The sequence below is a fragment of the Panthera pardus genome, unplaced genomic scaffold (genome assembly GCF_024362965.1).
Source record: "Panthera pardus isolate Hobbes unplaced genomic scaffold, ASM2436296v1 HiC_scaffold_2, whole genome shotgun sequence".
Taxonomy (NCBI): domain Eukaryota; kingdom Metazoa; phylum Chordata; class Mammalia; order Carnivora; family Felidae; genus Panthera; species Panthera pardus.
Window position 1 is genome coordinate 101,401,393 of NW_026526765.1, and position 15,515 is coordinate 101,416,907.

Here is a 15,515-nt window from a genome sequence, read left to right on the forward strand (position 1 = left end):
GCCAACCATGTCTTAAAACAAGCAGTAATAAAAATTAAATGCCAGCCTACAATTTGGCACTAACAGATTGCTGACATTTGTTACTTCTGCTAGAAAAGCATTAAATGGTCAAAGACGAACAAATTCAAATTTAACTGGCCCATATAATTTCAACCTCTCCTAAAAAATCTTCTAATGCCTAGCATCCCAGCAAAAAGTGAAAAATTGTAATTCTCAGTGTATATAGCAAAGGTGGGAGTGAAAATTTGTATACTTAGCAATACCTATTAAAATTTTAAATGCTTAAACACCACACTTTGACCCAGTAATGCCACTTCTATGAATTCATTCTACAGAAACGTTCCCACATTGTTTAAACACAAATGACAGTCACTAAAATAATACAATTATAAACCAACCATATGTTCTTAAACAAGAGAAATAATTTTATATTTGCTTAAAGAATTATCACAGTCAGTGCAATGTAGTCTTTTCAAATAAACTTCCTTGGCAAGATTCCTAATATGTACTGTGAAGATTTAAAAAATTTTTAAAGTCTGGCATACACTCACCATTCTTTTTACCAGTGTCAAGAGCTGGCAGAGCACTGGAAAGGCATAGGAGGGTCCATCAGAATAAACTAGGGATTCCCTTTTCTCAAAACAGAAATGACCTCTACCCATCCCATGTAAAATCAGTGTGCATAATGTGCATAATTAAGACGTTAATATTTTGAGAGAAGCCACAGAGCCTTTGGTTATTTTAAGTAAAAGATGAACTGGGCACTTTTCAAACCCATGAGACAAAAAATACAAAAGCAGAGAACTTTTAATGAAAATGACTGAATCATTATGAAGTTCTCAGTAACCAACTTCCATTCAACCAACCTGCTAGATTAACAGAAGCTTTCTATTTCTAGGTCCTTGTAAAATTGAGCTGCTTAAGCCCCATAGCATACTGAACACTGCCCATTACTAGGCCCCTCTAGAGTCCACCTGCCTCGTTCTGCTTCCACGAATTGATGGTACCAATAGTCAGTTGTGTTCACTCCCAAACCTATTTACACCAGCTATAATTAAAAAATTAAACATCTTAATTCAATAAACGGATAGTCGTTCTTTCACTCAAGCTGAACACTGAAAAGACTAAAAAAACTGCTGTAATTAGACAAAGCAAATATTAAAAACAAGGGTAGAACATAATAAGATTTAAGGTCCCATTCTTATGTTGTTTTAATAAAATTTCCTTTCTGTGTAAAGAAAGCTTCCATGCATTACACAAGGAAGCCAGGTAACAAGGAACGCAAACAAAAGGCAGTGATCCTACATTAACACCATTTGTTAATGCCCCATTTTAACCCACTTTGATTAAACCAACCACCAGTGAGTATGGTCTCACTAAATAAGGGATTTTATTGTAATAAATAATATTACTTCCAAAGCATTTAGAAGTGGCAATGAAAAACTCCCCCCCTCCCTCACAATTCAACATGAAATGGGTAACAAAAATTCCTACAGAAATAGTCTATCATCTCGGGGCACCCGGGTGCCTCAGTCAGTTGAGTGTCTGACTTCAGCTCAGGTCATGATCTCTCGGTTCGTGGGTTCGAGTCCCGTGTCAGGCTCTGTGCTGACAGCTCGGAGCCTGGAGTCTGCTGCAGATTCAGTGTCTCCCTCTCTCCCTGCCCCTCCCCTGCTCATGCGCTCTCTCGCTCTCTCAAAAATAAACATTTAAAAAGAAAATTTAAAAAAATAAAAAATAAAGCTGAAAAAAACCAGCCTATCATCTCAAAAAACAACCCAGTTACAAACAGAATAAGCAATACTGTAACAGTATAACTTACCTACAGTGGCTCTAATCAGAGGAGAGGAGTCACCAATATTGTTTAAACATTCACTCTTAATAAAGTCTGTTACACCATTTGGAAAGTTCTGAAAATGTGCTTTCACGTTATTCTTCAAAATGAGACCACTCAATGATCTTGTGGGTTCATCTGTAATAAAATATTATTGAGTTTCAAAGTAGTTTTCATTTCAAAATGTATCAAGGACGCTAACTTTTAAAATACTCCTACTCAAAAATTGATTGCAACGTTCCAATAATTTTGCTATAACCAGGAAAAAAGTATCATAAATAATTATCAAAAGACTAGCTCCATGATTTGTAGTTCAGGGTTTCTCAACCTTGGCATGGACATTGTGGCTGAGATAATTCTTTATCGGGTGCTGTCCTGTGCATCCTATGACGTTGAGCAGTACCCCTGACCATAGATGCCAGTATTACCTTTCCAAGTTGTAACAAAAATGTTTCCAGATAATGTCTGGAATGTTGCTGGGGTGGGGTGGGTGGCAAGGGAGGACCAAACTGCACCTGGTTGAGAACCACTGACTTAAAAAGTTAATTTAGTTTACACAGGGCCACTGCACACAAGTTTTATTGGGACCTGATATAAACATCAAATTACAGATCTCAAAGTATTAGTGACTAAAAATATCTATTAAAAAAATTAAGTCGACAAAAAATATGGGATCACCTTCACATACAAATAAGTGACGTTCATTTATATCATGTTTTTCACTTGACTCTGAGCTAAAAAAAAAAAAAAAAAAAAGGGTAAAACAATTTTAAAATTTCCAGAAGTTAAATACAATTTACATTAAAACGTTTAGTCCAAAGCTGGGTGTTAACAAATTTTTAAGAAGAAATTTAACACTAGTAGAATGTAATTGATGCTTTACCAACTGACATCACCACCAACATTAGCAATAGTTAGGATCTTCTGAATGCTTATTTGGTACTAAACACTGCTAAGTGCATTCCAAATAGTGTGCTTTTAATCCTCAGAACCCCATGAGACAGGAATTATTAACCCACTGCACAAATGAAGAAACTGAGGGCTCTGCCAAAGTCACACAAGGCTATTAAGTGAGGAAGTCAAAATATGAACCTCACGAGTCTGGCTCAAGTCTACACTTGATGCATTCTGCAGTATCACCCTCCTCAAAGGACTGGAAGACATGAAGTTGTGGTGAGTAGAATATGCTATTACAGCACTACTGTTTTACACACGTTATTTAAAAAAATAAAATACCCATGGGTCACCTGGGTGGCTTAGGGTTAAGTGTTCGACTTTGATTTGGGCTCAAGTCATGATCTCAGGGTTCCTGAGTTCAAGCCCCATGTCGGGTCTGTGCTGGCAGCACGAAGCCTACTTGGGATTCCTTCTCTCTCAAAGTAAATAAATAAACATTAAAAAAAAAAAATAAGTAAAATACCACGAGCTTGTTCTAGTTTGTAGCATGCTGCCATCATCTGATTGGCACTGAAATATTAAAGGGTGAAGCATATGGAGAAGCAAAAGGATAGCAAAATTTCTTTGCTCATAAACCCCACTCAGGCCATCACAGTAACACAGGCTAAAAGCTTTTGTCACCATCTAGTAACTTCTTTCTGGTTTCAATTACAACCCATTCCAATGAGTAAGTTAAAATGAAACAAAAACACTTCTAAATTCACTTGCAAGTTTAAAACTGCCATATAATAAATGAATAGCCAGATATTTAACTTCTACAAGCAATAATCCCTTTTGTCTTGTTAGCCCTTAATAATTCAGATAGTTTTAATTCAAATAACTTATTTGTTTATAATACACACTATCATTCTTACAATAAATGATACAAGATGAGTTTTAATAGGCCACAACACAAGGTAGAAGTGATTTAAAATTAAAAATATAAAGCATTCTATATTAAAATATTTATCTTCATTAACATAAAAAATATCCTCTCTCCTAAATGCATTAAGAGCCACTGATTATCCATTTCTTTTTTTTTTTTTTTTTAAGTTAAGGCTTTACTTTACTGGGCCTCAATTTGTTGATTTGTAAAGCGAGGGAATTAGATGAGCTTATCTCTGAGGTCTCTTCCAGATCTAAAATTTTCCTCCATGATTCAGTGTAAACAAATTCACAAGAGAAATGGTGAAAAGATTACTAAATAAGCATTTCCACTTCAAGATGTTATTTACGTTCCTTCACTAATAGGATGATCCCAATGCCAGGTTTTTCTTTAAATAGAAAATGGAATATAGCAAGCTCATGTCCCAAATAAATAAGGCACAAGAAATATTAACTGTTAAACAAATGTTAAGCTTCTATCGTGTCCTGTGAAAAATGGTGACTAATAAATTGGGAGGCAGTTATATCCAACTGCTCGTGATTTGAATTGTTTGTTTGCTTTTAAGAATACTTATTTATTCTTAACATCTCAAAAAAGCTTTCAGAAAGAATATTTTAAACATCTTTAATATGTGGAACTTAGGATGTGCACATGGACAGGACAGAGAATAGATGAACCGGTGAAAATAAATTTAAAATTTTCAAGTAAAACAATTAGTTTAGAAAAATTCATTTCCTAAATATAAAGTTCTTTAAAAAATGAGTAACACTGACTTGATTACAAATTAGTATGTGGGAAAAATAAATTTCTATATTAAGAAGCAAAGCATCAAGTACATTTATCAAACTAGGAATATTAGTTGCTTAATTTCAAGATATGCTGAAGGAATTTTCAGTTTCTTAAAACCCAGATTTAGAAAGTTTAAAGTTGCCATTACATCCCTCAACCACAAATTAAAATCCCTAAAATTAACATTTAAAATTAATCTAAAAAAATTACTATACTGTATAAAAATATCAAATCTGATACAAGTATTAAAATCTGTAAGATTAGGGAGATTTTACTACACATGAAGGCAATTTACCCACTAGAGCCTTGGATGCCTAACCCTTACAGACAAGACAGTCTGGCAGTCTAACACAGGGCATTATATAGCTGGAAAAAGTAAGACAGGTAAAATCAGTGTCAGAATCAGTGTCAGAGTCTAAGACTTCCCAAGTCCAAGTGCCCGGTTTTGTTTTTTTTCCGTTTGTTTTTTAAATAATTGCACTATGGCTTCTGAAACACTAATCACTGAACAGGGTATAGTGCTTTCAAGTAGAGGCCAATCAGTTGCTTAATAGTAAGTATTTTCACGCCTTTTGTGTGTCTGACAATGTTCCAGGAAGAGAATCTTCAATATTCAGGTAACTCGATAAAAAACAGCTCACTACAATGTAAGTTCCATGAGGGCAGAAATTCTTATTTTTTTGTTCACTTTCATTGCCCCTGAGCCTGGAAATGAAATGGTGCTCAATAAGTATTTGAGAAATGAATGAATAAAGTCTAGTGGGAAACACTGACATATATACAATAAAATGACCATATCATTTAAAAATAAAACTAGTTTTCATGCTTTGAATTGCCACAAAAGTAATTTAAGTTTAAAATTATTGTAGACTGGGGGTGCCTGGGTGGCACAATTAAATGTCCAACTTTGGATTACGTCATGATCTTGTGGTGTGTTTGAAACCCGCGTCAGGCTCTGTGCTGACAGCTCAGAGCCTGGAAACTACTTCAGATTCTGTGTCTCCCTCTCTACCACTCCCCAGCTCACACTCTCTCTCTCAAAAATTAACAAACATTAAAAAATTTTAAATAAAATCGTTGTAAAAGAATAGTTAATAAAGTTTCATTATATTGTTTAATATATACAGTTAGAAGTTTTAAAAAAGTCACAAAAGTTTATAAAGAGAATGATCCCAATTTTAATTAAATTTTAAAACAGTAAATAGCCATATAAGACTGTAGAATTAATCAATCAAGAATAATAATAAATTCTCTCTGGGCGACAGGACAAGTGATTTTTCATTTTGGTTATATGAACATTGAATTGTTTTCTATGAATCCACATATACTCAGTTAATGAGTAAATCCTGCATTCAATCTGTTATGACATTCATGTACAAGGATTCAAGCAAAATACCAAAGTAGACTCTGTAATACTCTTTTCATTCACAAAATATGAAGGAGTTTATGATAAAAACACCCGATTAACAATCGAATGTTTATTAAGGATCTAAATTAAACTTTAGAGTGGACTCTTAAATCTCTCTGCCATTCCACATCTGTAAACCAGTGGTTACTACAAAACGCAAACCTTTGAAATTAATAACTCTCAGTATATTTTCATATATCTTGAAGACAGTTCCAAGTAGTTTTATCAATACAAACCTCACTTACCTTCAGATTTTAATTTTGTAAGAACAAAAATCAGGTAGTTGTTAAAATCTGGGTATTGATTGAGTTGTTCCAGTTTCTAGAACAAACAGTAGTTAAGGAAACTTCTCAATGTATCGAAGGAAGAAATTAAGCATTTTCGATCTAAAATAAGGAATCCCGTTTGTGATATTTTAAACATTGCATTTTCTTAGAAAGTAAAATTTTCTTACTAAAACCATCAATACACTATCCCAAGAATGCACTAATGGTTATGTTAAATCTCTTTGGTGCTTTATGGCTGAAACATTAAACTTAATACTTTACATCAATTATATTCAATACAACATAAGCCAAGTTCTGAACAGGGTATATGCTCAACATAGCAAAAAAAAAATTTCAAAAGAGAATGTTTTATTTGAACTTTAAAAACCTTAACCAGAAAGGTATTTACGTATAGAAATAATGACAAAAATGAAAAGCATCGCAAAGAAATGAAAACAGGTCTTTAAAGATCATTGACAGAACTTTATAAAATGGCTTTTCAACTTAGAAATCAAAAATGCTTTTACTAGACTCATTTACTAGACTCATTCTACTGAATATAAAATGCCTCTTACACACAAGTCTGTTATCAAATCTTATTATGTAAGGTCAGTATGAAATTACTGAAATGCAACAGTTCCACAATTGTGCCCCCTCCCCAAGATCTAACATTTCTAGTGACATAAATTTGCAGGTATTTCATTCTGTTGGCAGTCAACAATGACATGATACTCTATTATATCTTTCTTCATGCTCTCTTAACCTCTAATTTTTTTTAACACTAATTGTTTTCTTAGACAGTAATATTCAAATGTTTTTATTCAGCAGACCTAAATTTATTTTTAAATTAAATCCCTGATACAAACTCTAGGTACACCGTATTAGCTATTTACTACATACTAGAATACCCTCAATAGGTAGTGGTCAGATTAACTAGCAAAAGCATTCTCTACAAAATTTCCAAAGTCTACTTTCTTAGACCAAGAAAAAAACCAATGGTTTTTCTTTAGTCAATGGCAAAGACTAGCATACTGATGTGGTAATTTTTCATAAATATTTCCTGCTAAAATTTACTTGAGCTATCTATCCAAATTTACTTGAGCTTCTATCCAAATTTTATTAATGGTCTTGCAAGAGGTAATTAGGCCTATACAAAAACAACAATGAAATAAATGCTTTCCTAAGGTCACAAAGGAACAAGATCATCCATCATTAGGCACTTAGAAAATATAAAGCAATACGTATTTTTAAATACTATTCGCTTACTGAAATTTAACTTGTTTCTTTTGCAGAAGGCATACTATGCTCCAGGAACCCAGAATAAACTATAAATTTGATGGTTAGCCCAAGCACAGTTCCAGGCATATAAAAAGTATTTAATAAATAAGTACCAAAACAGGAATCTATAGTGCTACAGAAAAAAATTACAAGGTGGTTATGGCTTTGGCTCCCTTAAGAAATAACTGTGTCATACAATATCCGTAATTAATTCAATAAATATCAACTTCTATCATTCCTATAGCTATAACAACACAAATTAAGACTGGGCCACCACAGGGTTTCAGATACAAGCACCCACACACCCCAAACTCTATCCTTCCCTTGGTACTGGCACCATCCCCTTCGGTTTTAAATGAGCAGTATTATATTAACCAAGAAGCTACGTGCTTCCTCCTCTATTAAAGGTTTTAAGTTACAGCAATGCAGTACTTCTTCGACACTTATTTAACAGAATTTCTCATGGAATTGTATGTAATTTCATGTTTACAAGTGTATTATGTTTAAGCCCTAAAGGGCTTACTTACCAAATTCTAGTTTTGCTGTTGACTAACAATAAAAATCAAGAGATTTTCTGCAAAAAAGCAGACTTAAATTGTTTAAAGAATTCACTTCTTTGGTCTCAACAGGGATAAGGTTATTTATGACTGGGTGAGTAAATTTGTCTCCTTTATCGGATCCAATGATCCGATATTTATTTGTCCACAGTTCAGGACACCATAGAAAACACAACAGAGGTTTTGCTGCTGCTTTTAACCTTTTCGGTCTCTAAAATCACAGCAACATGACCGCTACCCCAGCAAACTCCTTAAACACTGGGTACCTGAGCAGTCAACCTTTTGAGCCACAGAGACTATTTCACTCGGGAGCCAGGAAGCCTGCAACAGGTGTGAGCACGAGCAGCCCTGGGGTGAGGCCTGGGACCCCCTACTTGTAGGTCTCCAGAACTTTTAGGGCAAGGGCCCTGAAAAAACCCCAGGCCCAATGCGGCGGCAGTTTAAACCCCGCGCCAGCTCCACCCCATTTCTGGTCGGACGCTCGGCCGGCGAGTCCCGTCTGGCACGCAGAGTACTCCACCCGGACTCTCGCCCGACCCGCTGCCCCCTCGGCGCGGGGCGCATTGTGTGGAGCCGGGGGGCCGGGGTCTGCAACGCACCCGGGCCTCGCCCGCCTGCGCCGCTCTCCGCCCCATGGGCAGGTCAGCGGTGGGCGGGCGGGGACGTGGCGGCCGGGCGGGCGCACATGTAGCGATCGCGGGCGGCGGCCGGGAGCCCCCGCCTCCCGCGGGCCGGAAGCCGGCGGCCGCGGCAACACCCCGGACCCGGGCTCGAGGGCCGCGTGCGCGAGGCGCCGGGCAAGAGCTGCGGCGGCGGACGGGCCTCTCCCCGCGGGCGGGCAGGCGGACGGAGGGCGGAGGGATCCGGGGAGCGGGAGGAGGGGGAGGGGCGGCGGGAGCCACCCGGCCGCCGGGAGCGGGCCCCGCGCGGGGCGAGCTGCGCGGGCGTCGGCAAGGCCTCGGAAAGGATACTTGTTGCACGGTTCTCTGGATGGTGGTGTCTGGGGATTGGGACTCCTTCAGCAGCTGCAGGATTTGCTGAAGCCCTTGCTCGTCAGGTTTCCACTCATACTCCATCTTGGTTTGCTGCAAATAAAGCCAGACACAGGAAGAGACGGAGCAAATGTTACTCCCCGTGCACAGGCCCGAGGGCTTCCCGCGCCGAGCAACCCCCTTTTCCCCGCCAGAACGACCCCTCTGCTCCCCACACGCCTCGGACCTGCTTGGGGTGCCCCGAAAGAAGTCTCGGACGGCGAAACCCGGGGGAACTGATCCTAGCAGCTCGGCCGCCAACGTCTGCTGGTGCTGCTGCTGCTGCTGCCGCCGCGGCCGCCGAGCGCAAGGAGCCGACCAGACTGAGTCACCGCGAATTTGCAATCTGGCCCCTAGATCCGCTCACGGGAGCCCCCTGGGTCCTAGTGCCACGCATTTTTCTCCAACCCAACCTAACTAGAGTTCCGTACAGTTTATTACTGATTTAAGGACTAATCAGAAGTCGAGTCCTTATCAAAACCCCGGGGAAACACCTGAAGAGATCTGATATGGGGTATTAGTTATTTTAAATTAACATGGTGAATAATGGAAAATGACTGAAATAGAGGGAAAAGCCTGGTAATTCCCCCGACAATTCAACAATACTTAGAAAAAATAAAAATGCTTACATTTCAACTCGATATAACTGGCACTAATATTTAGTCTAAAATATTAAAAATGTATTGCAATCACAACCCACATCTTGATAAACACCAAATACTGCATTTACATTTGCACGTGATTGAAAAAACTGCATTCTTTTATAAACTTAAACTTTTGAACTCTTAACTGAAATAAATTACATCTCAAATAACCACATTTCACAACTAAGGGCTTTGGTTGGGATGAAGGAAAAACAAGACAAGTAACGTAATTTTATAAGTGGATGGTGTTTAATTCTATTAAAGTGTTCTCACATACATTTTCTCATTTGATTCTCTAGCCAACCTGGGGACGTATATTTGACCCCATGTGCCAATTAGGGATCAAAAAGGTCTGAGCAAAATTACCACAGTTAATTAGCAAAGACTGGGCAGAGTATAGGTTTCTTAAGCTACTAAGAGTTGCATTTGCTACAATCAGTTGAAACTATTATATCAGTGACACAGTTTCATTAAAACTAAATGCTTAGACAAAAACAAAAAAGTATCAAGCATAAATTATTTGTAAAAATCAAACTGAGTATGCTGAATTTTTCATAAGGCTTTACTACTACATGATGGTTGACAACTGAAATTACTCCCTCCCTAGTAGGGGTTAAAATTACCTGACCTTACTGTAGGTCTCTAGTTAGCACTGTTTTTCTTTCCTTCTTCCTTTTTTTCCTTTCTTTTTAAACCTTTCCTCTCCCCTTCACCCTTATTTTCTGGTTAATATCCTGTAATGTGGCTTGCTCACCATCTCCTATGGACTTCCTAAATGACCCAATGCAAAAAACTGTTCTTACTTAAAACAAACCTCCCCCCCCCGCCACAACGATCATCTAAACATATCTATTAATATTATAATGTTTTTATTCCAGTCTTTATTCTGTGTGCTTATATGTACTTTATATTTTATAATGGGATTGCTGTTTCTTGCCCAACTTCATATATTAAATATTTATTGAAAGTATTTTTTAAAAACATGATAGTACTCCCTTGTATTGCTGTGCCACAATTTTAATACACTTTCAAATACACATAACCTGTACAAATCATAGGCATACAACTAAATGGGAGTTTTACAAACTGAAGACACCTGTGTAACCAATGCTCACATCAAAATACATTATGATCATTACCAGTACCAAGGTTTCCATTGTACCCATCCCAAGTCATCCAAAGTAATTCCTATTATAATTTCTATCATACAAATCTCTCCTTCCCTCTTCTTTTTACTTCAGAAACTTGTTAACAATTACAAAAATGACAAGAAATCAAACAATATGGTTGTACACATAAAGTTAGTTCAATCCTACCTCCAAGCTTATGTCCACGACAGAATCAGTATTAAGTATGATATTAATCCTGCTACACCTTTCTGTATTCTCAAACATGCATATAGTTCTGGTTTTGTTTTTTAATTTTTTTTAACATTTATTTATTTTTGAGAGAGAAAGACAGAGTGAGAGCAGGGGAGGGGCAGAGAGAGACGGGGACACAGAATCCAAAGTAGGCTCCAGGTTCTGAGCTGTCAGCACAGAGCTGGATGCAGGGCTTGAACTCACGGACTGGGAGATCATGACGTGAGCAGAAGTCGGAAGCTTAACCCACTGAGCCACCCAGGCGCTCCCATCATTCTGGTTTTGTTTTAAAAGCATACTACATACTACACTTTATTAATGCTACAACTTTTAAACACATAATATACCATCATTCCAGGCCTATATATATATATATTTAAGGCACTTTTTAATAGATGCACATAGGTATTTAGAATGAATAGATCATAATTTGTTCAACCACTTCTTGATTGGCTTCCAGGATGCTGATGCTTTTTTTTGTTTGTTTTGAACACACAAAAAAACATTCTTGTATTAATGTCTCTACACAGTAGTGGCACCCCAGTGGGATTATTAGGCCAAAAGTATGCGCATTTAAAAATTTCTAACAGTTATTACCACATTACTTTCTAAAAACAGTTATGCAATTCACACTCACAAAGAATACGAATGTTTCCCACATCTCCACCAGCACATTCTTTTCATTTTTGTGAATCTAATGGGTGAAAACTTAATTGCTACTAATATTAGGGTAGGGGGCAGGGGAAAGTTAAAGGGAGGGAACCTAAAAATTTGGACTTCAGTTATAAATGGGAGCTGTAACCATGCACATCTCACCAGTGGAAGTGACATTTGGATAGCCTACTTAACTCCCTAGCTGCCCTTTTGAATAAAGTGAAGTCAGGGCCAATAGCAGCCAGGTTGGAAAGGCATCTTCATTACATCCATCCTGAGGATAAGAGCCCCCATAAGATCATTATCATGCTTCCATCTTTATTCCTGCACCCAAATAAGTAGAATTCTTTTTCTTCTCAAACAGTTTAGTATTTAAAACATTTAATTTGATCCACCCATGAGGATGGGATAGGTATAATGAAGAGAAACTGTTCCCTCACAACTTAATCAAATTATTGGAAACAAGTATTTTGAACTTCTATACCACATTTTTGTTACTGTGGTAAAATAAACATGTAACATAAAATGTGGTGTTTTAACCATTTTAAATATACAGTTTAATGGCGATAAGTACATTCTCATTGTTGGGCAACAATCACCACCTGTATCTGCAGAACTTACACATTTTAATAGCCATTAAAATTAGCAAGAGTCTGGGGCGCCTGGGTGGCTCAGTCGGTTGAGCGGCAGACTTCGGCTCAGGTCATGATCTCACGGTCCAAGAGTTCGAGCCCCGCGTCGGGCTCTGTGCTGACAGCTCAGAGCCTGGAGCCTGTTTCAGATTCTGTGTCTCCCTCTCTCTGACCCTCCCCCGTTCATGCTCTGTCTCTCTCTGTCTCAAGAATAAATAAACGTTAAAATTAGCAAGAGTCTTCTGCTAGGGTAGCCAGAGGGATCGCAGGGTTATTTAGGTAACGTCTAAAGTACTTTAAGCTAACCAAGGACACCAGAATTCTGAGGCAGAAATCATTTATTTAAATAGTAAACTACATCTGTAATAAACAATATCAAGATGAACACTGGATTTTCCTGAAGTAATTACTATTCTATTTGCATGTTGAAGACTGGGATATAACTGTTTCAAAAAAGGGAAGTAATACTTCAAATGTTTCTCTTTTAGAGTATGCAAATCATGCTGATTAGTCCACAACATTCCATGGTGAAACCGCCCCCCCCACCCCCAACCAAAGGCATTTCATTAGCCAAGACAGTTATCTGAACTAGCTAGACAGAAGATGGACCAGAATACAAAGTTACTAAGAATACTAAGTTACTGTAAGATACTATTTGGGGTCTTCAGAAAACCAAAGAGTCCCAAACTGTTAAGAACTTAAATGTACATAAAAATTTTGAATTTGCAGGGTGCTTGGGTGGCTCAGTCAGTTGAGCATCCGACATCAGCTCAGGTCATAGTCTTCTGTCTTTGAGTTCGAGCCCTGTGTCAGGCTCTGTGCTGACAGCTCAGAGCCTGGACCCTGTTTCCGATTCTGTGTCTCCCCCTCTCTCTGCCCCTCCACCACTCGTGCTCTGTCTCTCTCAAAAACTAAATAAACATAAAAGAATTTTTTAAAAAATTTTGAATTTGCTAGAGTTGAGAATCATGCGAGGTAAAGAGACTGGTTGAAAAAAGTAATAATAAATCTAGTTTCTTCTCTGCTGGAGGGGCTGTAAACTATAGTTTAAAAAGCAGATGGGAAGTCTGGACTCAACCAACCTAAGTTTAAATCCTAGTTCTTCCATTTAGTAGCTGTAAAAACCTGGACAAGTTAATTAATCTCTCTGAGCTTTAGTTTGTCAACTCTAAAATGAGAATATATCAACTCTGTGATAGGACTGTATGTACCTGCCTGGCATATGGTATGATTTGAAATATAGCAGTTTTAATTGTCACACCAAAGGTGTTCTACTGCCTGCAAGATAAAATCTAACTTCTTTTGAATGGATCTGGTTTCATGATCTGGTCCATCACCTCTACAGACAGCTTTATCTCTTATGACTTAACCTCAAACTTTACGCTCCACCAACACCAACTGAGCCTCTCATACCTCTGAGCCTTTGAATAGGGATTTCCTGACTGGAACGTCCTCTTTACATTTGGCCATTTGGCAAACTCCTTCTCATTCTTCAGAGCTATGCTCATCTATTCAATTCCTAAATATCTACTGAGCGTCTTCCTTGGCACTATGCTTGATACTGGATACTATTTCTCTTCCATGATATTATTCTAGGACCTCCCGAACAAGACTTAAGTGGTTTTTTTCATTAGAGATCCAAAGTTTATATAGCTATTTCCATTTCAGAAACTATCATATTATAATTATTTCCAGGGCTGTCTTAGCAATAGATCATGTGTTCCTTGAGAAGAGGGACAGCGTGTTTTTGCCCTCTTTGCCCAGAAGAGTCTGAGTCAATAAATATTTGTTGAACAAATACTATTGCTGTTGCCATTAATTCAACTGAATATTAAGGTGAGTAACTACCATGTGCTCAATGAGCAATGAAGATTCAAAAGTAAGTAAAATATTGTTCTTGCTCCCCCACGCTCTCATTTAGTGAGAGAGACAGATGTGTGGTCTATGAATGCAGCATATGAATAAAGTACAATAGGAAGAGAGAGGAACACAAATATATTCTGCCAGGAAAGAGAAAAGCGCTTTACCCCCCTTTGGTTCAGAGCTTTTTTTCCTCCTAATTTCAATTACATTCAAAAAAATATTTACTGAGTAGCCAGATGTTTCCACCGACATGATGAATTACTATGAATGTGGTAAATGTTGCTAACATTGACATGATTTCCCCAAATAGTGAACAATTCCAAACAAAACAAGGTATACTCTTCCTTCAGTAATAAAAGTTTTATTCCCAGAAACCTCAATATTTAATTAAAATCCTGCAAAAAATTCCACGTGCATATGTAAAATTATATGAGGTTTTAGGCTGGTATTTTTTTCCCCTATGTGACTATGTAGTGGAGCATTCAAAAGTCGTTTAGGGTTTAAGACAATTCTTAATGATGAACATCTAAAAATCTCTCTGCCCTACCCACTAAATACCAAAAGCACCTCCCAAATTCTAGGACCCCTCCCCCTTGCCCCACCGGACAGCACTATGGTAGAGAAAGTATAGGGGCTGTGGGGACATTAAGCTGAACCTCCTTGAGGAAGTGACTTTTTACCTGAGAATCTAACAGGAATTACCAAAAAGTAAAAATGAGAGGAGGGCAGGGGCTAGGAGGACCTCACAGACCAAGGTAAGAGTTGGAATTCATCCTGAAGCTAATAGAGAGCTTGTGAGGGGGGTTATAAATTAATAGATGGCAAAACCAAATAAAAATATGGAAAATAATTACTCTTCCTAGGAAGTAGAAATGAGGAAGGAGAGGTTAATCTTCTGCTGTTCAGGATTGTTTATTTTCACAGTAAGCATAATATTTTCAGACCAAAAATAACTTATGTATAAAACCCATCAGACTGCTATGTGGGAAATCCCTGGAAGGGGCAGGAGCCACAGAAGACCTAACTGTCCAATCTGCATTTAAAATGGAGTTCCAGTTTGTTAGGGGAAAGTCTGCCATATTTCACTACCAAAAATACTACCAAAAAATCTGGCTAAATAGTAAAGGCATAAATACATCTATTATTTTGTCAATAATAGCAACAGCTAATGTTTTTGAGTACTAGGCAGTGCCCTAAGCACTTACATATGCCAACTAATTTATTCCTCAGAACTTTATCATGTATTAATATTACCTATATTTTGCAGATCAGTAAATTGAGGCACACAGAAGTTACTTGCCCAAGGTTACTTACATAATAAATGAATCCCTCATTCAAACCCAACTAATCTAGCTCTAGAGTCCAGTCTCTAAGCA

The 15,515-nt window shown here is 37.7% G+C and overlaps 1 protein-coding gene across 1 annotated transcript in view; it reads right to left on the minus strand.

The window, feature by feature from the left end:
- Nucleotides 1-15,515, minus strand: part of TNPO1 (transportin 1) — a 96,707-nt gene that overhangs the window by 48,474 nt on the left and 32,718 nt on the right. Inside the window, exons 2-4 of the mRNA XM_053907274.1 lie at nt 8,926-9,039; nt 6,099-6,174; nt 1,823-1,972 (exon numbers count right to left, since the gene is read on the minus strand). Coding sequence (XP_053763249.1) covers nt 1,823-1,972; nt 6,099-6,174; nt 8,926-9,030 — 331 coding nt within the window. The 5' untranslated portion in view covers nt 9,031-9,039. The remainder of the gene's footprint in view (nt 1-1,822; nt 1,973-6,098; nt 6,175-8,925; nt 9,040-15,515) is intronic.